Source organism: Panthera onca, chromosome A3, assembly GCF_046562875.1.
Source record: "Panthera onca isolate mPanOnc1 chromosome A3, mPanOnc1 haplotype 2, whole genome shotgun sequence".
In the NCBI taxonomy this organism is placed as follows: domain Eukaryota; kingdom Metazoa; phylum Chordata; class Mammalia; order Carnivora; family Felidae; genus Panthera; species Panthera onca.
The window spans coordinates 114,081,373-114,104,464 of record NC_138341.1 but is presented as its reverse complement, the minus strand read 5'-3'; the positions used below and the strand labels follow the sequence as shown (position 1 = coordinate 114,104,464).

General features: G+C 51.5%; 2 protein-coding genes across 7 annotated transcripts in view; both read left to right on the top strand.

Moving 5' to 3' along the window:
- Positions 1–23,092, top strand: part of COMMD7 (COMM domain containing 7) — an 89,610-nt gene that overhangs the window by 45,793 nt on the left and 20,725 nt on the right. The gene's annotated exons all lie outside the window — the stretch shown is intronic.
- LOC132677030 (uncharacterized protein C20orf203) lies at positions 3,646–20,057 on the top strand. The gene is given in 7 exon segments (XM_078443792.2): positions 3,646–3,703; positions 5,679–5,772; positions 11,789–11,853; positions 12,404–12,612; positions 12,614–12,660; positions 12,662–12,772; positions 12,774–20,057. Coding segments are annotated over 7 exon segments (693 nt in total). The 3' UTR covers positions 12,883–20,057.

Genomic DNA, 23,092 nt, shown 5'->3' with positions numbered 1-23,092 from the left:
TTTAAAGAGAGAATGAGCACGTGAGCAGGGGAGCGGGGAAGAGGGACAGAGAGAGAGAATCTTAAGCAGGTTCCACACTCAGCGCAGAGCCTGATGTGGGGCTTGATCCCATGACCCTAGGATCATGACCTGAGCTGAAATTAGGAGTGGGACGCTCAACTGACTAAGACTCTCTTTTTTTTATTGTGGCTACTAGAAATTGTCAATTCCAAGCATGGCTTGTGTTCTGGTCCCATCGGACCGTGCTGTTGCAGCCACACGCTGGCCTTTGTCAGTTCCTGGTCTGCCCAAGGTCTTCCCTCAGGCAGGCAGGGCCTATGTCTGTCTGCTACTTTCAGTGCCCTCTGCAGTTGCAATCTTTCTCCTTTTTTAAAAAATAAATCTTGATTTTCTTATTTTATTTTATTTTTGAAATGCTCATCTATTTATTTTATTGAGTTTTTTACCTTAAGTGTATTTATTTTGAGAGAGACAGAGAGAGTGTGAGTGGGGGAGCAGCAGAGAGAGAGGGAGACAGAATCTCAAGCAGGCTCTGTGCTGTCAGCACAGAGCCCAATGTGGAGCTTGAACCCACAAAACTGTGGGATCGTGACCTGAGCCGAAACTAAGAATCGGATGCTTAAACAACAGAGCTACCCAGGCGCCCCTAAGTTATTTTTTTTAATGTTTATTTATTTATTTTGAGAGAGAGAGAGAGAGCAGGGGAGGGGCAGAGAATGAGGAGAGAGAGAGAGAGTGAGAGAGAGAGAGAGAATCCCAGATAAGCTCTGCACTGTCAGCACAGTGGATGTGGGGTTCGATCTCACAAACTGCAAGATCATGACCTGACCCGAGACCAAGAGTCGGATGCTTCCCCAACTAAGCCACCCAGGCGCCCTTGCAATCTTTCTCCTGTTTGCTGTCTTGCTGCCCCAGGCAGAGTCGGGGTCCCCCACTGCAGGTGCTCTGCCCTTGGTCCACCACCTGACTCTGGACCACAACCAGGAAGAGCCTGGGGTCAGTCACATACCTGGCGGAAGGAAGGATGGGAACTGACCCGGGCTCTCCAGCCAAAGGGCTCCGCGTGCTGCTGGCCAGGGTTTAGCTGAAGTAGGTGACCAGGATCCTCAGCGGCTCTGAGCAGAACACACACACGGACTTTAAGAGAGGGCCTTTGGGCTTTGTGTGGGGTTTGGGGCACCTGCCGTGTCAGTAGGATGACGGTGCGAAGCCTCCCCAGTCTTCATCACAAGAACCCGTTTGGCAGCCTGGGTCAGCGGTCATGTGTGCCAGGTCATTGGGAATCGCCAGTGCGGCCGAGGTGGATTTGGGCTTTGCTGGGACACCCCAGGGTCCCTCTCAGCCTTGCTGCTTACTACACGGTGACCTTTGGAGGTCACCCAGCTCCCATTTAAGTGAGGATTGGCTCCCTGCCTAGAGCCAGTGAGGACCAGAGGGAGGGCTGTGTGTCACCAGCGGGGTATGGCGTGGGGACACATAGGTGTTCAGGCCATCAGAACATCCTTGTGACCAGCTCGCCCTTCCTGCCCTCAGCTACCTTCACAGGATGCTGGCCACAGTGGGCATGGAAATAATGCATGGCCTCAGCTCCTGAGCAAGGGCCCCCTGCTACGGGAGGACCACCGGGTTGTCCCCTCATGCTGTTTTCACCCTGAGGACACTGACTTTGGCAGCATCTGGAGGAGGGAGAGATGCCACCATTTCTGTGAAAAGGGCCTGTGGGTTTTAATTGACCGCAAGCTCGGAGTGAGCCAACGGGTGACCTGATTGCTAAAATAGCCCAGGAGGAGGGCGGAAGCTTCCAGAACAGGGAGGGGGTGGCTAAGATCTCAGCTGGAAGGAAGTGAGGGCACCATTCTTGGAACCTGCCCAAGTCTGCAGCTCCAGAGAGCAGGGAGGCCCTTCTCTGTAAACTCTGCCTTATCCAGCCCCCCTGGGTGAGATCGGGGTGGGACAGGAGGCAGCACTGCCAGAGGCAAAGCTGAATCGCTCCTGGAGCACAATAACCTGGGAGGGCGAACGCAGGCCAGCACCCCTGGGCCTTCACCACTCCGTTTAGTTACAAGGGCCCAGGGAGACGAGGTGGGTCAGGCACTCCAGTCCCATGTGGGGAAGCCGAGAGCCTGCCTGAGCCCACAGTGAGAGGGTGACAAAGGCCAGCTGTCCTCCAGCCTTCCTGCTATACTCAGCAGCTCTGAAAGAAATGCAAGGAACAAAGAAGATGACTTCTCTCATACAGCAGATAATGAATGTTCTGATTCGCAGCCCCTGAGAGCATCAAATCCCAATGTCCCCGGCCAGGAAATTTACAGCCTGCCATTGACCCTTCTGGAGGGCCCAGACAGGGCAGTGTCCCCTTGCTGGTTCCTTCATGGGCAGAGATGGCTGGTGAATCCCACGACCTCTGTGCCGGCTGCCCTCGGCCTCCAGTGGCCCGGCCAGGGTCCCTCAGCTCTGGCCGGTGCTGGGCTGGTCAGTGAGGACAGACCCAGAGGCCACCCAGCTGTGTGCGGGGGTGGGTGGAGGTGGAGGGGACAGGCCTGGGCAAGGGCAACCCCTTCTCTGCCTTTCTGCTTTATGTCTAATTATAAAAGCAATTCATACTCATTGTAAAATTGGGGAACTACATTAAGGTGCAAAGGAGAAAATGAAAGTCATCTGTCATCTCGCTGCCCAGAGATAACTGTCATAACTACTTTGTTATATTTCTCTCCAGTCCTGTTTTTCTATTTGGATCATACATATGCATATAAGTGCATTTTTTAATTATAATAATACTCTGTAGCTGGCTTTACCCCCTGCCTTATGTTATATGGTGAAATGTTTTCTCACAGTTAAAATTTTCTTTAAAGTTATTTAATGGCTATATGGTATTGTGTTAATAATTTAACCATTCTCCTATTTTTTTTTTTCATTCTCCTATTTTGACTCTCTCTCTCTCTTTTTAAACCAAGGAGACTTGGCAGTTTTTAAAATTCTGCCCAAAGGGTGCCTGGTTGGCTCAGTCGGTTAAGAGTCTGACTTTAGTTCAGGTCATGATCTCACGGTTCATAAGTTCGAGCCCCACATCAGACTCTCTGCTGTAAGCTCAGAGCTTGTTTCAGATTTTCTGTCCCCCTCTCTACGCCCCTACCCCATTCACATTCTCTTTCTCTAAAGTGAGTAAACATTAAGAAATACTTTTTTCAAAAAAATAAAATTCCACCTAAAAATTTAGATCCAGCTTTTTAGCTGCTGAGATGGAACAGTTCTGGGTTGCTCTCTGCCATTCACACTGAGAGGGGCCTCTCAGGTTGAACAGCTCAGGTGACAGCAGAGGTAGAGTATTTAGAAACACAAAAACAAAAACAAAAAATAAAAACCACCACCATCGGGATGTTTAGGAAAGGAGTTTCCTGGGACCCCTGGGTGGCTCCGTCGGTGAAGCGTCCTACTTCAGCTCAGGTCATGATCTCACGGCTCGTGAGTTCAAGCCCCACGTCAGGCTCTGTGCTGACAGCTCGGAGCCTGGAGCCTGCTTTCGACTCTATGTCTCCATCTCTCTCTCAAAAATAAATAAACATTAACAAAAATTTTTTTCAATTAAAAAAGGAAAGGAGTTTCCCTCTGTGCCTGCAGCTCATGCAGTGCCCCTGCTGAAGAACGATGGGCATAGCCAGCATGGGTGTAGATGTGCCCATCCTTGCAGGTGGCTTCTTGGCATGTGAGCTGGTGGAGAGGGCTGGCAGTCCTTGGTTCACGTTTTGCCTGTGCCACAGGCTGGTGTGATCTTGGGCCAGTCCTTCCCCTGCCCCGTTTCTCCGTTTCCTAGGCTGTGAAAGGGACCTGATGTCAGAGTGGCTGAACCGAATGCCATAACGCTGCCTCTGAGCCAGGATGCTGTCAGTGGGGAGCAAAGGGACACACGCTTGTTCCTAAGGCATTAATTGGGTTTCCCTGCCCTTTCTGGATCCCTGCTCAGCATCCCAGAACCAGGCCCACGTATGATTCATGGAGAACCCAACCCCTAGAGAAATTTCCCATTGTGTTCAGGGCTCAGGGGTCACGCAAGCAGGGTTTCTGGAGGTTTGGAACTGGATACCACTAGAATATATGCTCCAGGAGGGCAAGAGCCTTGTGCTTCTCGTTTACTTGGTGCCCCCGGTTCCCAGCACGGGGCCTGGCCTACAGTAAGCCTTCAGTAAATACTAGCAGACCCAAGCAAGTGGTGGCCTCTTCCTGCCTCAGTTTCCCTTTCTGTTCTGCTAGGCCATGAGCTCTGCAAGAGCACAGATGAGCCCAGTTTACCTGAGTCCTCAATGCCCAGCAAAGACACTGACATGTGGAGAGGGTCCATGAATGCATAAACAGAGAACAAATGGATTGATGAATAAATCATGTCCCAAGAGAGTCAGAGCTCATGACGCAGGCCCTTCCTTCTCCCACCTCCCCTCCATAGTGGGTCCCTGGCCTCCCTCTGAAGGGTCCTGGATGATCCATCCCTCTGTCCCTCTTTGGTTGAAGTTGGCCGCCAGGAACTCTGAGACTTCCTGGCTGTGTGACTTTGGACAAGTCACTCTACCTCTCTGAGCCCCCATCACCTCTTCTGCAAAATGAGGCAGATATGATGTACTGAAAGGGCTTTATGAGGCTTGGTGCCCGATTGCATATAGCTGGTGCCTGGAAGGTGGTAGGTACCCAAAGAAGCAGCCCCTCTTGTTGCCAGTGGCCTGGCCCTCTGTCCACGATGAGCTCTCTGACTCGAGTTGGCTGAACAATTGACTCTGGGAGGGACATGAGATAATCTTGAGCTGGGGCTACCTGAGAGGCAGCAGAGGGTTACAGATCCCCTGAGACCCCTGCAGCTGTCCTTGACAATTCGCCTTGCCCCTGCCATTCAGTGCCCTTTCCCCTGCCAGGAAGGCTCACGCTACAGCGGGGGTGGGGGGTGCTGGGGGGGGGCGGGCCTCGGCTGGGAGGCAGGCCGCTCCGCTGGAGAACTGTTCTCCTGATGCCCCTGTGATGGGAGAAGGGAGCTGGCTGCACTGCCAGGAGCTTCCACACCAGGCTGCCCTGGACCGTGCTGTAGGGGCCCCCATGTCTTCACTGCCTGTCACTCATGGCTCTGGGCCTCCCATCTCCAGGCTTCAATCAGATGGAAGATTTGCAGTTTTGATGAGAGTAGCAAATGAAACAATGCACTTTCGCCTCTGCCCCCGCACGCTCCTGAGGTTGTGCTACAGTAACTAGTAACTTTACTAGGAGCCAGCCCACGGAGGTGGGGAGCGTGCCGGGGCCTCTCGCAGCTACCGCAGGCCGCCTGGCGGAGCTTCTGAGAGTCTCTGCCTCTGCGCCTGGCCCTGCCACATAGTCGCCGTGGGACATGGACAGGTGACTTCCCTCTCTCAGCCTCCGTGTCCTCATCTGCAAAACCAGGGCGGCCACCTTCCTGGATTTCCAGGAGAAGCCTCTGACGCTGTGCCTGCGAAGGGTCTGGCTAAGTCCAGCCTCAGTGAGAGTGACTTCCCCAGGCACCCAGGCTTCCCAGACCTCAGTTTGCCCAGGTGTACTATGGAGATGATGATCCCACCCATGGCTTCAGGTCATCGGGAAGGTTCCATAAAACCAACCATGTAACCCACCTAGCACAAATATATATTGCTCATTTAGCTCGTTATTACGGGATTTTGTGCCGCTAGTGGGCAAAGCCAGCCAGGATGAGACCCTGCGGCCGCCCGCCCTGCCCCCTGCCCAGGGCTTCTTCCTCTGGCCCACAATAGGAGGCTTGTACAGGTGGGACCAGAGTGACCTCCCTCCGGTTTGCCAGGTCAGAGCCACACTCCCATGTCTGGAGCGCAGCGGGGGGATGGCCACGCAGCACCTGCTGCCAGCTACCTGATCGGCTGAGTCTCCAGGAAGCCGCGGTGGAGGCTGGGCCTTGGGGTTTCGGCTAAGCCCTGGGGTGCTGAGCAGACAATGAACTTTGGTCTTCTCCTGAAGTGCCCCTGTGCAGTCTCCCAGTGCCCCAGCGTCTACTTTTCTGGCCACACAATGTCAGAGCGCCGAAGGAATGCCCCAGCCACAGTAAATAGCTTTATTGGTTTTTTTCGGGCTGTAAAAGTAATTCTTGTTCATTGCAGAAAAAAAAAATCAGAAAAGCGTAAATTAAGAGCACCCCAAATCCCAAACTTTTGGCTGCTTTTGTGCATATGCACATAAAGATATAGATTGTTTTTACTAAGATCGACTCTTATGATACACGCTTTAAAAATTGAAATGAGAATACTTGATTTTTTTAATGTTTATTTATTTTTGAGAGAGAGACAGAGCATGAGCAAGGGAGGGGCAGAGAGAGAGGGAGACACAGAATCCAAAGCAGGCTCCAGGCTCCGAGCTGTCAGCACAGAGCCCAACACGGAGCTCGAACCCATGAGCCATGAGATCATGAACTGAGCCAAAGTCAGACACTTAACCGACTGAGCCACCCAGGGCACTCAGGTGCCCTGAGAATACTTGATTTTTAACTTTTTTGTTACAAAATATGACACAGAATGACCATACAAAATAATTGTTCAGTTGACATATTATTATAAGGCAAACTTCTGGAACCACTGCCCAGGTGAAGAACTCTGCCAGCCACCCTAGAAGCCTTCAGTGTGCCCCCTCACCCTACCCCACTACAAAGAGTTACTGTTAGCCTGACTTTTTTTTTCTTTTTTCTTTTCTTTCTTTTCTTTTCTTTCCTTTCCTTTTCTTTTTCTTTTCTTTTTTTTAAATAATCTCTCCTCCCAGCATGGGGCTTGAACTCATGACCCTGAGATCAGGAGTCACATGCTCTACTGACTGAGCCAGACAGGTGCCTTTTTTTTTCTTTCTTTTTTTAAAGTAAGCTTTATGCCCAACATGGGCCTTGAACTCATGACCCAGAGATCAAGAATCATGGTCCACCGACTGAGCCAGCCAGGTGCCCCACTGTTATCCTGACTTTTAAGGTCATCACTTTCTTGCTAGTTATCACTCAGTGTGAATCCCTAGATACTATAATTTTGCCTTTAAAAAAAAAATCTCTTTTAAGTCCCTTTTAATCTATAGATGTATTTTTTTAACTTTTTTTTTTTTTTTTTACAAAACATGACAGTATATCTTAGACCTTGTCCATGTTAGTAAATGTGACTCTCATTTTTATTTTTATTTTTTTCAATGATTCCATTGTTCCATCCCAGAGTTGAACATAACTGACCGGTCTCCCCCACTGATGGACACTTAGGTTACACTTTTGCTGTTACAAACAATCCTATGCTGGAAATCTTTATACCTATGTTTTTATGCACTTGAGTAATTCTTAGAAGAAATTTCTGGAAGTAGAGTCATGGGTCCAAAGAATAGGTTTGTTTGGTTTTTTTTTTTAACAGTATGATTCACTTGCCATCCCATTCGCCCATTTGAAGCACACAACTCAATAGTTTTTCAATGGTATGTTCAGAGTTGTGCAATCATCACCACCATCAATTTCAGAACATTTTCATCATCCCAGAAAGAACTCCACACCCATTTCTTCCCAGTCCCTTCCCCCTACCTCTAGGCAATCACTGCTGTAAAAGAGTCTGCAAGGTTCACCCATTGTGGACACTTCATGTAAATGAAACCATACAATGTGCGATCTTTTGTGACTGACTTCTTTCACTTAGCATATATTTCAGGGTTTACCCATGTCACAGCACGTATCAGTACTCCTTTCCTTTTTCTTGCTGAATAATATTTCTGTGTGTAGCTAGACCACATTTTATCTATTCATTCATCAGTTGATGGGCATTTGGGTTGTTTCTACTTTCTTAGCTATCATGAATAATACATCTGTGAACATTCATGTAAGATTTGGGATGAACATATGTTTTCCCTTCTCTCAGATCTGTACCTCCCAGGTATAGAACTGCTGGGTCACGTGGTCATGCTACTTAAGCTTTTGAGGAACTCCCAGACTGTTTTTTTTTCTTTTTTTCTTTTTTTTTTAATTTTTTTTAACGTTTATTTATTTTTGAGACAGAGAGAGACAGAGCATGAACGGGGAGGGGCAGAGAGAGAGGAAGACACAGAATCAGAAGCAGGCTCCAGGCTCTGAGCTGTCAGCCCAGAGCCTGACGCGGGGCTCGAACTCACGGACCGCGAGATCATGACCTGAGCTGAAGTCCGATGCTTAACCGACCAAGCCACCCAGGCGCCCCTCCCAGACTGTTTTTCAAGATGGCTGCACTGTTTGCATTCCCACCAGTAGTGCGTGAGGGTTCTGATTTCTCCACATCCTTGCCAACACTTTTCACTGTTTTGTTTTTTTTTTTTTTGATTACAGCAAACTTACTGTGTGTGAAGTAGCATCTCATGGTTTTGATTTGCATTTCCCAAATGGCTAGTGATTTTCAGCATCTTTTCATGAGCTTATGGACCATTTGTATATCTTCTTTGGATCAATGTTTATGCAGATCATTTGCCCATTTTTAAATTGGGTTATTTGTCTTTTAGTACTGAGTTGTAAGAGTCCTTTATGTATTCTGGTTACAATTCCTTATCCAGATATATGGTTTGCAGATATTTTCTCCCATTCTATGTCTTTTCACTTTTTTTTCCTTTTTTTTTTTTTTTAATATTTTATTTTAAGTAATCTCTACACCCAACGTGCCTCGAGCTCACAACCCCGAGATCAATACTTGCACGTTCTACCAACTGAGCCAGCCAGGCGCCCTGTCTTTTCATTTTCTTGACGATGTCCTTTGCAGCACAGAAGTTTGTTATTTTGATGATGTCCAATTTACCTGTTTTCTTTTTGTTGTTGTTGCTATGCTTTTGCGTCATATTATCGACTAATCCTAGGTAATGAAGATTCAGGCCTGTGCTTTCTTCTAAGAGTCTTATCGTTTTAACTCTTATATTTGGGTGTAAGATCCATTTTGAGTTAATTTCTGTGTAGGGTGTGAGGAAGGTGCCCAGCCTCCTTTTTTTGCAGTGTGGATGTCTAGTTGCCCCAGGCACCATTTGTTGAAAAGACTGTCCTTTCCCCACTGAACTTTCTGGGCACTCTTTTTTTTTTTTTTTTAAGTTTACGTGTTTATCTTGAGGCAGGGGGTGGGGGACAGAGAAAGAGAGGGACAGAAAGAATCTCAAGAGGGCTCCACACTCAGCATGGAGCCTGATGCGGGGCTCAATCCCATGATCCCATGACCGATAGATCATGACCTGAGCCAAAATCAAGAGTCAGACGCTTAACTGACTGAGCCACCCAGGCGCCCCTGTCTGGGCACTCTTGTTGAAGATTAATTGTCTGTAAATGTGAGGGTTTATTTTTGGACTCTCATTCCGTTCTGTTAATCTATATATCTATTCTTATGTCAATACCACACTGTTTTAACTACTGTAACTTTGTAGAAAACTTCCTATGGTTTCTCCAACAATGTTCTTCTTTTTTCAATATTGTTTTGGCTATTTGGGGTCACTTGAATTTCTCTAAGAAATTTAAGATCAGCTTGATAATTTCTGCAAAGAAGCAAGTTGGAATTTTGTTGGAGATGGTATTGAATCTGAAGATCAATTTTGGGAGTCTTGCCATCTTAACAATATTGGGTCTTCAGATCCATGAACATGGGATGTTTTTCCATATATTTAGGTCTACGTTAATTTCTTTCAACAGTATTTTGTAATTTTTAGAGTATAAGTTTTATACTTGTTTTGTTAAATTATTTGTAAGCATTTTATTCTTTTATGCTAATATAAATAGAATTAATTTCTTAATTACATTTTGAAGTGTTCATTGCAAGTGCACAGAGATACAGTTGCCTTTTTTTGTATATTCATCTTGAATCCTGCAACCTTGCTGAACTCATTTTTTAGTTCTAAATTTTTGTGTGTGGATTCTATTTAGGATTTTCTATTTACAAGATCATGTCACCTGAAAATAGAGATAGTTTTACTTCTTCCCTTGCAATCTGGATGCCTTTCCCCACCTTGTTTAAGTATACTGGCTGGAACTTCCAGTAAAATGTTGACTAGAAGGGCAGGAGTGTACATCATTGTCTTGTTTCTGGTCTCAGGGGGAAATCACCCAGTCTTTCACCATTAAGTGTGATACCCAATACTCTCTGTAGGAAGGCTCATTTTAGGCTTTCCTGAAAGGCTGGTTGGTTAGAGCCTCACTATTAGCAGCATATGAGAGGGACCCCAGTCCCTAATCTCCTTGTCAGTAGCTCCAGGTTTTAGGAGGAGCTAAAGGAGGCTCCTTCTGAGCCTTGGCCTGAGGAGCCCAAGGCCAGAGAGCAGAAGTGTTGCATACATCATCACACAGTTGCTCAGCTACCTGCCATTCCAATTGTCTTTGGTCACTGGGGAGTGAGCCTCTGGGACACTCAGTCTTCCCTCCCCTGGTGGAGATGCCTCGCGACCCACCAAGAGCAGCCACTGGTGCAGAAGGAGACCTGGCTTCTGTTCTGGACCTGGCCACGGACTTACTGCATGACCTTGAGCAAGTTACTCCCCCTCCACACCCCTCGCAGCCCCAGGCCTTTGTTTTCCTATCTGTGCAGTGGAAGAGGTGGTTCAACTCTGAAGTCTCCACGTCTGACCCGTCTGACCGTCCACCCTTAAGCCTGGGCTGCTTCTGCCACTGCCCAGAGTGGCCACCAGAGGGCACCCCAGACCAGCATTTGGCCCAGCTAGGGCACAGGGGGCCCTGGGGAGGCTGAGAAGCAGGGTGTGTTTTTAAGGAGCTGCTAGCTTTGCTTGCTCAGGCTTCCTTGTGGCTACACCTGCCAGGCCCTGTGCCTCATTCCTCTGGATGAGCCCTGGTCTCCGAGGAGGGAGGATGGAGACATCACCCCCAAGACCAGTGACCTTGCACTCATCCCTGACTGCCTTGGTTTGGCTGCCTAAGGCCCAGGCATCCGGTGTCAGGGCCAACAGCCTTGAGTGTCTCAGCTGGGAAAGGTTTCTACTGTCTCTGGGCCCCTGTGGGCACCGCATCCTTTGCCTACTGCATTTCGTGGCAGTACAAAGCCTCCCTCCTGGTGAGTTCCCGGCCACCTGGAAGGGAACAATTACAGCCCCTTTAGGACATGGATGGATTCTTGCCGGGGGTCCTGGACAGTGTAGCATCTGAAACCACACCCTCTGGGACTCCCAGATTCCTCAAGAGACCGACTCCCCAAACCTCAGAACTAGGCACCTTAGGCATCAGAGACCACCCGACACTCCCCAGGGCAGAGTATCTGAGCCCCGTGGCAAAGGATTCTCCTGGGAGCACCAGAGGGGTTCCAGCAGCCCTCTCTAGCCTCCCCCCCGGTGCTGATTGTACCCTCCAAATAGAAGCAGAACTTTTGCTTTCAAATCGAGCTCCCAGTCAAAGCAGCAGCTCTCAGCCCCTCGCGTGGAAGGACACTGGAGCACGTGCCCAGATGCCCGCCACGTTTGCCTGGAGCCCCCATTGTTGTGTCTTCCCCCCCTTCCACACCGGGTCCTCTTGAGGGCAGAGCGAGTGTCCAGTTCCCCTACGTCCACTTCAGGGTGGCTGGCTCAGGACTTGGCGTCCAGTAGAGAAGCTCAGCAGGTGTCACCATGGGAACGCTGACCCCATCGTCTCCCACTCCGGGGACCAGGGCTGCCTCTGCCCCTTTCTGAGCCGTACGACTTTGGGCAGGTCACTTAGGTTTCTGCACATCCACTTTGTTTTTTCTTTGTTCCTCTACTTCCCTCAAACGGTCACGGGGGTCAGAGCAGAGATGAGAGCCGTGGTGTGAAGGGTGACCTGCTCTCCCTGTGTCTGACACAGGGACACAGGCCCTTATCACCCCTGCTGCAGCTGTGGTGTCAACCAGGAGGTCACATGGAAGAGAGGTGGACAGCAGGCCACATGACTCCCTGGGATTTTCAAATAATGGCTGGCGTTTTCTGGGCCCCTTCTGTGCACCAGACATTGTGCTGAGTAGCTCACCTGGGTCATCTCTCTCGATCCCTTCAGCGACCCTGTGAGGAGGACGCATTACCGTCCTCAGCTTTGCAGATGAGGAAACCGAAGCATGGAACGATTAGCTACCTCGCCCAAGGTCCCACAGTTGGCAAAAGGTGGGGCTGGGGCTTGGACCTCCGGCCTCTGGAGCCCATGCTCTTAGCCACTGGGCCACTTCCTGCCTTGAGCAGATGTGGGGCTGGGACGGGCAGTTTGGGGTCTTTTTGTCCACGACATAGGAACCTCCAAGGACCACAGATCCTCGGTTCTGATCCTCTTTTCTAGACTTGTGTACCGAGACCAGAAAGGAACCCCTCCTCTCAATCTCTGTCTCTCTCTCTCACACACACACCAGGGCCTATGGGGCAAAGCAGGACCCCAGCGACAGCAGGTGTTGTCACAGCAGGGAAATTGGGTAATCCTCAAAGCCCCTATGAGTCTCAGAATCTGTGATTCAAAAAGTCATCTCGGGGTCTCGTCCACAACAGCCAACCTCCCGTCTTGGTCGAGCTCATTTGCCCAACTCGGGGGTCTTGGGAGAGGGTGAAAGGAAGTACCTCAGAGGCTCAAAACGATGCCCACCCTCCAGCCCAGACACTGGGCACCAGCAGGCTCCTCCTCCCCAACGCCCGGGCCCTTATCAGGAAAGCAATTTGGGTTGGTGGGGAGGGGGAAGTCCGAGGCCCCGGGCTCCGGCAAGGTGGGTAGGAGAGATAGGGAAGTGGGGAGGGGGCCGTGGGGCCCTGCTGGGAGGGCCTGAGGATGGAAGGGATGCCGGGAGCCAGCGCTGTCCTTGCTGGCCTGGCCTCTTGACATGGTCCCAGAGCTGCCTTCCCTCCTTGCCAGGCAAGGCGCCCGCACCTTTAATTAGCGAGCAGCAGCCTCTCCCCGATTCATCTCAGTCACTGTTTAATTAGCCGCGCACAAGGCACCCCTACCCCCCAGCTCTGGGTTGAGCAGCCTGCCTCTCTCACGGAGGCTGCCACCACCTCATGGTGTCCCCTCTCACACACACACACACCCCACCGTATTTATTCTGCTCCCCAGAAGGGGGGATGGGGCGGGCACGCCTGGCTGAAACCTCAAGGAGATTCTGGGCACTGACGCTTGTATTCAAAGCATCCAGCAAACATTATTAGGGCTTCGAGTCTGCGCCAGGCTGGCGCTGGGCGGAACCCAGGCTGGATGGGGGTGGCCGGCCGCCGTCCTGTCCAACTGTTCCAGAACGGCTTTTCCCTTTGGGAGGTGCCGGGACACCTCTCCAGCTGGTCCCAGGGTGTTGGGAAAAGCTTAATAATCCTCCCTGTTGCTCCCCCCCGCACCCCGCAACCAGAAAGGAACGATCGTTTCTTCCTTCGCCTCCCTGCCCCAGAGCCCAGCAAGCCCCCCGGAGAAGGCTGCATCCACTGAGGGGGAGAGGGCCCTTCCTCCAGCCGGGCCTCCGCAGTGCTCAGATCCCAGAGGCCCGGGCCGAGGCCATGGGCAAAGGGAGGCGGTGAGGCGTCTCAGTCCCGCTCTGGGGCCTTGGGGGCACAGGAGAGAGCCCACAGCCTGTGGCCGGATCGGCTGCCCTCTGTTGCCCTGAAGCAGGGTGGAGCTGGTGGCCCCGGCAGCCGCGCTCACACCCTTCCGGGCAGAGCCGGGGTGCCACCGCCTCAGGGCAGCCAGCTGGAGCCTGGAGGCTCAGGTTCCAGCAGCCCTGCGCCCCAGTCCCTCCTGTGGCTCCAGGCAAATCAGCCGCCCTGGGGCCTCAGTCCTGCCCACAGAAGGGTGCCGGCCCCCCTGCTCTGATATGGACCAGGGACACGGAAGGACTAACGCTTTATCTGGTACTGACCGTCTGTGTGGCCGCGGCCAGCCACCAAACTGTGCCGTGCCTCAGTTTCCCTATAATGTCTACCTCGTGGGCTGTCCTGAGGATTAAATGATTCACGATGTTTAACACACTCAGAACGGTGCCTGGCAGAGGGAGGAATCATTGGCTGTTTCTGCCATGATTTCCCCTGCTTTTACCGATCGATATTTATTGCCAGGTATGAGGGACTTGGTGGTGAGTAATATGGCAATCTCCCTGCCTTTCAGAGTTTTCCTTCCGGTGGGGGAGGCGGATGAAAACAAGTAAATAAAGGAAAAGTGCAATTTCATCTGAACAAAGTCTGCGGTTTAGTTAATAGTAATGTGCCGGCGTTAACATCTTGGTTTTAACAGATGTACCATGGTCAGGTTAAGGGACGCGGTGACGTGGAGAAAAGTGGATGAAATGTATACAGCGACCCTCTGTACTGTCTTTGCAGCTTTTCTGTGAACCTAAAATTATCCCTCCCCCAAAAAAGTTTATTTAAAAAATACAATTTCAGGTAAGGGTAAGTGCCATGAAGAAAATAAACAGGGCTAAGATAGAAGAGGGTGTGGGGGCCGTTGTAGACAGGGTGGGGTCTAGGAGGGTCTCTGTGAAGAAGTGACACTTGGGAGAAACTGAGTGATGGGAAGGAGCCAACCTTGGGAGATGAGGGAAGGGCCTGCCCCAAGCGGACCGGCAAGTGCAAAGGCCCGGAGGCAACCACTGCCTTGGGAGGTTTGCAGTCCACCCGCTGGGTGGGAGAGGCTCGATGTGGGGAGATGCATTCAGAGGAGGAAGTAGCTTCCCTTCAGCATCATTTTGCCCTTTCAGAGGACAGGAAGGAAGGAGACTCGGCAAGAGCCTCTACCTAGCACTCTGGTACCTCTTTTTTTTTTTTAAAGTAAGCTCTACGCCCAACACGGGGCTTGAACTCACGGCCCAGAGATCAAGAGTTGCACGCTCCACCAACTGAGCCAGCCAGGCCCCTCTCTAGTACCTCATTTTAGTCTGTAACTTAGTTACCCCGTGGGGACAATGTGGTCATTTCGCTTCTAGACAAGCCGGTGGACAGGTGGAGACTCGGCCCATGTCACAGGCCTGTGCTTGGAAGGAGACACCTCCTGGGTGTTGAGGTTGTGCTGGGGTCTCGCTGGGAGACACGGAGCAGGTCCAGGCCTGGGTGTGGCTACGGAGGGGTGGGCCAAGCCAGGCACCCTGTGGATGGGGTCTCTGGCCAGCATGAGACCATGTGTCACGGCAAGGGAGCACCTCTGTGTGATAGTTACGTAATCCACTCCAGTAACAGTAACACCACACGTATGTCATACAAAATTCTGGAAGTCCAAAACAACAGATAGGATGACAATTTAGATTCCCCCCTCCCCCCCACTTTTCCTCCCCAGGGATGCTGTCTGAGACCCGTTCCTTGTGGTCTGGACGACAACTCTTGGACCACACCAGCAGACCATCGGCGGGCCCCCTGGTACCACCTTCCAGAAAGCCCTAGATGCAGAGCTGTCTTTTCTCATCCTCATCCCCAGCCTTGCCGTGTGTGTGTATTGAGCCCTTCCCGTTAAGTCAGAGTGAACTGGGGCGCAGGCAGGCTAAGTCGCTCTCCCACAGGGTTCAGACTCAGGGACTCTCTGACAGCATTGTACAGATGAGGAAAGCGAGGCACAGAGAGGTTGTGCGACCAGCCCCCGGTGACTCTGAGCGGGTTGAGGGGCCGGGACCCGAGTCCGGCTGGCTCACTTCAGAACCCACTGCACCACTGCAGCACCGTCCCGGGAGAAACGCCCCCGACTCTGGAGCCCGCTGGACCCAGGACTGATGTCTACCACTGCCTGGCTGCATAGCCTCGGGCAAGTCACCGTCTTCCCTGCGATGCGGGGGGGCCCCCCCCAGGACAAAGAGAAGGAAGCTTTCCTCTCAGATGGCTTGAGGGTGAGTGCAAGTGGTGGAGAGCTCAGGCGTGGGGCGGGCTCCGGGCACACTGGTCTCACCCCCGCTTGTCATGATGGGCAGGAGGAAGGGCACGGCCAGGTGGGTGCTTCAGGGGGCCCTCAGCTCAGGTGGGGCCTTCCTTCCCTGCAGCTGTGCAGACAGAGCAGGGGGTCGGCCCACGAGAGGGATGGGTGGAACCCTCTCCCCACTGCCTCCCAGCACGCAGCCACGCTGCTGACCCAGGAGTTCTGAGGAGTCAGGAGAGGGGAGGGGGGTTTCCAAAGGTTTGTGTGATGCCCGCCCCCCCCCCCCCCACACACACAGGCTGAGCACCAGGACCCTGCGGGGGTGGGGAGGTGGCTGGGGCAGGATGCAGAGGAGGAGGCCGCAGCCAGAAGCGGGCACCCAGGTGCCAGCTTAGGCTGGATTCCTGGGGGTCTCCATACTGGCAGTGTGACCTCAGGCTGGTGGGCTGGCCTCCAGCCAGGCAGGCTCAGAAAACGGATTCATCTACCTGCCCTGACCACCCCGGGATGATCAGAATGTTGGGGGCTAAAACAATCAGATTCTCCAGGACAAACCCAAATGCCAGTTTTTTTCATCTGCAGTGTGTACCAGACTGTTAGGGGCCAGACTATTTTAGTCCCCCATCCGGTTCCCTTCCTCACACCCTAGGCCCTGAGAACCTGGGTTAGTAATGACAAGGGGGCCCTGGGATCTAGGTGTAGACCGAGGTCTTGGAGTGATCCTAGCCAGGCTGCATCAGAACAGCACCGTGGAGCGGAGAATGCTGGGACCGGGGAGGCAAAACCACGCTTGGGTTTGCCGCCCGGCTCTGCTGTGTCCCTGGGCATGCTAACTCACCACCGTGAGCCTCATTTTCCCCATCTGTAAAATGGGGCTGTTATCAGTCCGAGATCTCACCGCAAAGATAGAGCTTCTGACACAATGCACAACCTGTAGTAGGTGCTCAATAAATCACTCTCCTCCACTGACTAGCCAAGTAATCTTGTTTTCCAAACCCTACGGGGCCTAGAGACAAACTCTGGCACTTGTCCTGTATTCACACGGCCGTCTGGGATCTGTACTTTGGCTGCCAAATGCTGGAACATTTACAAGAAGATGGAAGAGATGATTTGCAAGTGGTGCTGTCCCTGCTAATGGGGCTTGGTGGTCCCAGGGCCTCCTCTGCAGGTGCCAGGAGTCTCCTGAGCCTGAGACACCTCTCTCTTGCCCGAGGCTGGACTTGCCCAACTCACAGAGGTTTCTCTTTGGCAAGTCCTTTTTCTCAAAGGCTCCTGACAAGACAAGACGCCGCCTTCTGTCCTGATGATGTCTGGGTGTTGCGTGTGGTCTGTAAGAGCCGAGGCTGCTGCGGAGGGTGGAAAGGGGCTGGGTCAGTTCTTGCCGGGCATCCTTGAGAGGCCTTCACGCTCCGATCCCCCCCTGACCCGTGGAGCAGGGCTGAGGGCACATGGCAGGGCGACGCTCGCCTGTGGGCCAGCGTGACCGTGCTTGAAAAACTGGGGGTTTCTGAGGGGGTTTTCAAGGCAAGGAGGATGATTTTTAGAAAACGTTCTGTCTTTTCTGTGAGGTGGAAACTGTGAGCCAGATATGACCTTGACCATCAGTGTTTTTCCAGGAAGATGCTAAATTGATATTGGGCCGAAAAGGGCATTCGTGGTCAAATAAATTTGGGAAACACCACCATGAACATCCGATGGGCTTCCTCACTGCAGGTTTCTCAGGCCCTTTCCTGAGCATTTGCTAAGGGCAGGGGCTGTACCTACTCAGCAGCCAGGCCTGTTGGATGGTCATGTTCTTTTCAACCGTCTTTTCTTTCTTTCTCCCTCCCTTCCGTCCTTCCTTCCTTCCTTCCTTTCTTTTTTAAATTTATTTATTTATTTTGAGGGAGAAAGAGGGAGAGCGTGCGCAGGGGAGGGGCAGAGAGAGAGGGAGACAGAATCCCAAGCAGGCTCCCCACAGCCAGCACAGAGTCCGATGACGTGAGGTTCACACCCACGGACCGTGAGATCACGACCTGAGCGGAAACCAAGAGTCAGATGCTTAACTTACTGAGCCACCCAGGCGTCCCTCAAATTGTTTTCTCAAAAAGCATCTCGTGAGACTAGAGGGCTATGGAACACACTTTGGGAAATGCCGAAACGGTTGAAAATTTCCCCCTCCTCCATGTATGAAAGCTGGAGGACATGAGGGGGAGATGGAGGCCAAATAAGTTGAAAGGACTTGGAGGATGTTCGAACCTTTATTTTATTTTGTAAATGGTGTATTATTTATTTATTTATTTATTTATTTATTTATGGGAGAGAGAGAAAGAGTGCATGAGCAGAGGGGAGAGGTAGAGGGAGAGAGAGAGAGAGAGAGAGAGAGAGAATCTTAAGTAAGCTCCCCGCTCAGTGCAGAGCCCAACTCGGGGCTCAATCCCATGACCCTGGGATCATGACCTGAGCTGAAATCAAAGAACCAGACTCTCAACAGAGTGAGCCACCCAGGCACCCCTCCAACCCTTATTTTATTTTTTTAAATGTTCATTTATTTATTATTTTGAGAGAGAGAGCGACAGACACAGTGAGAGAGAGAGAGAGAGAGAGAGAGAACAAGCAGGGGAGGGGCAGAGAAGGAGGGAGACAGAGGATCCAAAGCAGGCTCTGTGTGCTGTCAGTGCAGAGCCCAAGGTGGGGCTCAAACTCATGAACCATGAGATCATGACCTGAGCTGAAATCAAGAGCTAGACTCTCACGTGACTGAGCCACCCAGGTGCCCCTCCAACCTTTACTTTAAAGCTGGGACTTTGGGACACCTGGTTGGCTCATTCAGTGGAGCGTGTGACTCTTGATCTCAGGACTGTGAGTTTGAGACCCACATTGGGTGCAGAAATTAAAAATAAACTAATCTCTAAAAAGCTGAGACTTTAATCCCTATTTTATGTGTGTCAACTCACAACCACACTGGAGAGTAAACACTGCTGTCGTCTTCATTTTTCTGAGGGTAAACAGAGGCACAGAGAGGCAGGCCCTTCCCCAAGGTTCACAGCTTGTAAGCGGGATTTGAACTCAGGCTGCCTGAATGAGGGGCTACACACACAACCACCGCGCATGCCTTCACCACGGAGGCTGGGTTGGTGAAGCCGGCCCTGCCCAGCAGCCACACGCTGAGGCTCCTGTCTGAGGGTTAAGCTTCCTGCAAGAGGCTGGTCTCCAGTGTTCTTGGGAGAGTCTGCCTCCCATTTCATAGGATGACAGTCTTCAAGCTCTGAATCCAGGGCCTGGGGACACCCAGTAGGCGAGCCCTGCTGTCCACAGCTTGCCTAGCAGCAGTCTGGCCCCACCAAGAGGCTCTGTTATGGTCTCATTTCATCCGCACCCCGGTTTCTCCATTCTTGCAGGAGAGGCTTAGAGGGGAGCCAAGACTCAGAGCGGGGAAGTAATTGTCCCAGCCACACAGCCAGGAGATGGTGAGGCTGGGATTCAAAGTCAGGCAGTTGGATTCCAGAGCTGGATGTTCAGGATTCAGGTGCCCTTGGTGACAAAGCAGTGGCTTTCCGGAGCCAGGGCAGGGGTACAGCAGCAGGGTCACGCCCCACCACGGCCCTGTTCTCATCTGACTCGCCATGGCCCCTACCGATCTTCTACAGTCCCCCTCTGGACAGATACGCTCTCCAGTTCCTTGCTAATGTCTCCGGGCCTCCCCTTCCCAGCCTTACACAGGCCAACAGTCAGTAGCATAAAAACAGGCAGATCACTCAGGGCTTTATCTCCAGCTCCCGGAGCAGGGTCTTGGCCATAGCCTCCCTCTGGGGGGCAGACTTTTTGTTCTGGGTGTTTTTTCTTCCCTTTGGTTCACCGGTTCCTGGAGGTGGGCTTGTTTGTCCGTCTGTGTTCATCCACAGACCCTCATTGGACACCTGTCATGGGCCTGGCCCCAGCTGGGCTGGCTTCCGTAGCAGCTGTGCTGGCCCTCACTTGCCCAGAGGGTAGGCAGGACTCCAGGATGCTTCCAGATCTCCCTGAAGTCAGGGATGCATGACTGTATGGGCAGGATCTATTGCTTGACAGTAGGACAGGACGTGGGTTCAAATCCTACTTCAGTAATTTAATAATAAAGACACAAATGACCCATGTTTTTTTTAAATGAGCAAAGGATCTGAGTAGACATTTCTCCCAAGAAGATATGTAAAGAGCCAATAAGCACACGAAAGATGCTAAACACTATTAGCCATCAGGGAAATGCAAATCAAAACCACGTGGGATATCACATCATACCCACTAGGATGGCTCTAATCAAAAAGACAGATCATAACAAGTGTTGGTGAGGACATAGAGAAAGTGTGACCTTCATGTACTGCTGGTGGGAATGTAAAGTGGTGCAGATGTTCTGGAAAACATCCTCAGAAGACGAAACATAGCATTATCCTATGCCCCAGCAATTCCACTCCTAGGTGGATCCCCCCAGGGACTTGAAAACACATGTCCACACACACAAATGACATAAATGTTCATAGAAGTATTATTCATAATTCCCAGAAAAGTAGAAATAACCTGAATGTCTTTCAACTGATGAATTGAGAAATATAACATGGGATGCTACTTAGCCATTAAAAGGAATAAAGTGCCGACCACACGCTATAGCACGGGTGAACCTTGAAGTCATGTTAAGTAAAGGAAGCCAGACACAAGCACCACACGTTGTGTGAATCCATTTATATGAAAGGTCCAGAACAGACACATCTGGAGAGACAAAAAGTGGTTGCTTATGGCTAGGAGCAGGGGTTTGGGGAAATGGGGAGTGACTGCTAATGAGTAGGGTTTTGTGGGGGGAATGATGACAAACTTAGCAAATAGTGGTGTTGGATGCACAGCTCTGTGAATACACCAGAAACCGTTGAATTGGACTCTAAATGAGTGAATTGTGTGATATGTGAATTACATCAGCATAAAGCTGCTATAAAAAGTTAGGAAATACAGATAAGCAAAAGAAAAAAAAATGGTAAGGTCATAATCCTATCATGTAGAGACAACCCCTGTTACATTTTATTTATTTTTTTTCCCTGTTACATTTTATTTTATTTTATTATTATTCTATTCTATTCTATTCTATTCTATTCTATTCTATTCTAGTCCAGTCCAGTCCATTCCATTCCATTCCATCCTATCCTATCCTATCCTATTCTATTTTGAGAGAGAGAGAGAGAGAGAGAGAGAGATGAGAAAGAGAATCCCATTGTCAGTGTGGACCTAGGCGTGGGGCTCAATCTCATGACCGTGATCAAGGCCTGAGCCAAAATCAAGAGTCGGACACTCAACCAACTGAGTCACCCAAGTGCCCCCTCCCCTGTTACATCTCAATGATACTCTCCCAAATTATATTGTTGCCCTACATGCTGCTTTTTCATTTGATAATACATGGAGAACATGTCAGTAAACCTACCTGGATGTAAAACCGAATCCTGCTTCAATCACTCCCTGGCTGTGGGCCTTGGGTAAGCCAACCTCAGCTCTCAGACACTTGGTCTCTCCACCTGTAAGGTGGGGTAACCCAAGGACCCCCTCCAGAGGAAGCAGAGAGGACAGAAGGAAGGACATGGCACACGTAAGGCACGTGATACAGACACGGGGCCCAAGGGAAACACTCTGAAGGTGGAGGCCCTGTTCAGATTCCATCTGGGCCCAGCTGAGCACTCCCGCCAGGCCCAGCTCCTCTCTGTGCCGTTCTGTATGTTCCAACACATCATGGTTTAAAACATCCATGGTTTAAAAGTAGGGAGGGTGGTCAGGCACTGACCCCGGAGGTTGTTGTGACCCTCTGGAAAGAAACCAGCCTTCCCAAGCACCTACTGTGTGCCTGGCGTAGGCTCATGTTGTCTCCTTACAATATCATCAACCCCATGTGACAGATGGGGAAACTGAGGCTCAGGGAGCTGCCGCCTGCCCTTTGCAAACAGTCGAGGGTGGAGCTAAGGTTCATTTCCAGGTTTGCCTCTTGAAAGTCAGTGTCCTTGCTGCTTTGCTGTCCTCCAAGGAAGGGACACCTCTGAAAAGCCTTGAATCCTGTCCAAATTGGGGATTGGGCTATTATTTCCCAGACCTGGAGAGGGAGCAGCCCAAGGGGGAAGTCACTGCTGCTAGATTTTGAACAAGAGATGTGTTCATGTGTGCCTACTCGCTCTGAGCCCTCTGCTGGGCTGTGGGGACACAGTAGGGGCTTGAATGCGGTGTCTGCTCAATGCACAGGCTGGCAGGGTGGCTGCCAGGGTGAGCCAGGGCCCCACCTCCCGGGTAGGGGTGAGGGGCACAGGCTCTGCAGCCAGACAGTCGGGCTTGGAACCCCACCTCCACTGGTGACGTGGGCAGCTACCCCACGGTCTGAACTTGATTTTCCTGTGACAGGTGGGAGTAAGCACTGAATAAGTTAGAGTGCCTGGGGTCACTCAGCGTAGCTCCTGACATGGGATGAGCTTTGGTATCACTGGGGTGAGCCAGGCTGACAGAGACAGGGAGCCCAGGAGGAAGGGCCCCTGAGGGGGCTTTTGCCCACGCTGGGGTTTTGTATGCTCCCCTCCAGACCCAGCGGATGGGTGGCCAGCCCATATGAAGGCTTGGAGACGGTTGGCCACAGCTTCCCAACCCATTGGCTAGGAGAGAAGAGGAAGGGGACACTGCCACCAAGAAGTCTGCCCAAACAGGCTGGGTACCCCCTGTCTGCCTGTCCCAGGCAGTTGCTCTGTATCCCTTCAACATGGACCCCAACTGGCCTGGCCTGGTCTCTGTACCCCTCCCCTGCTTCCTGTCCATCTTCCCTCGGTCCCCCTCAGCACCAGCCCCAGGACAGCCACCTACTGGGACCCAGGCTGCCTTTGTAGTCCTGTGGACCCTTCTGTGAAGCCCAGCCCTGCCTCTGCGCAGCTCGGTGACCTCAGTAAGAGATGCCACCCCACCCCCCACCCCGAGCCTCCTTCCTTCCCTATGGTAGCAAGGTTAGCAGCTGGCTCCAGAGTCTGATTCCGACCCCCGCACTTACTGCTGTGGCCCCCTGGGAAAGTAACTCAGCCTCCCTAGCCTCAGTCTCCTCATCTGCACCTCCACAATTTGAGAATTCACTGAGAAAATTACATGTAAAAGCCTCAGAACAGTGGGTGGGCAACAGTAGCAAATGTTCAAGATATTTTGGCCATGGTTACTATGATCCTGGCCTCTTAGGACTGTCGCAGTGCCCAAGTCCTGCCCCAGGGACCCCAGCTCCAAATGCCAGGTCTGCGGACCCACATACAGCCTGGTCTCTGTCCCTCCCACCACCAGCCCGTTAGACTAAGCACTCTGCTTTGT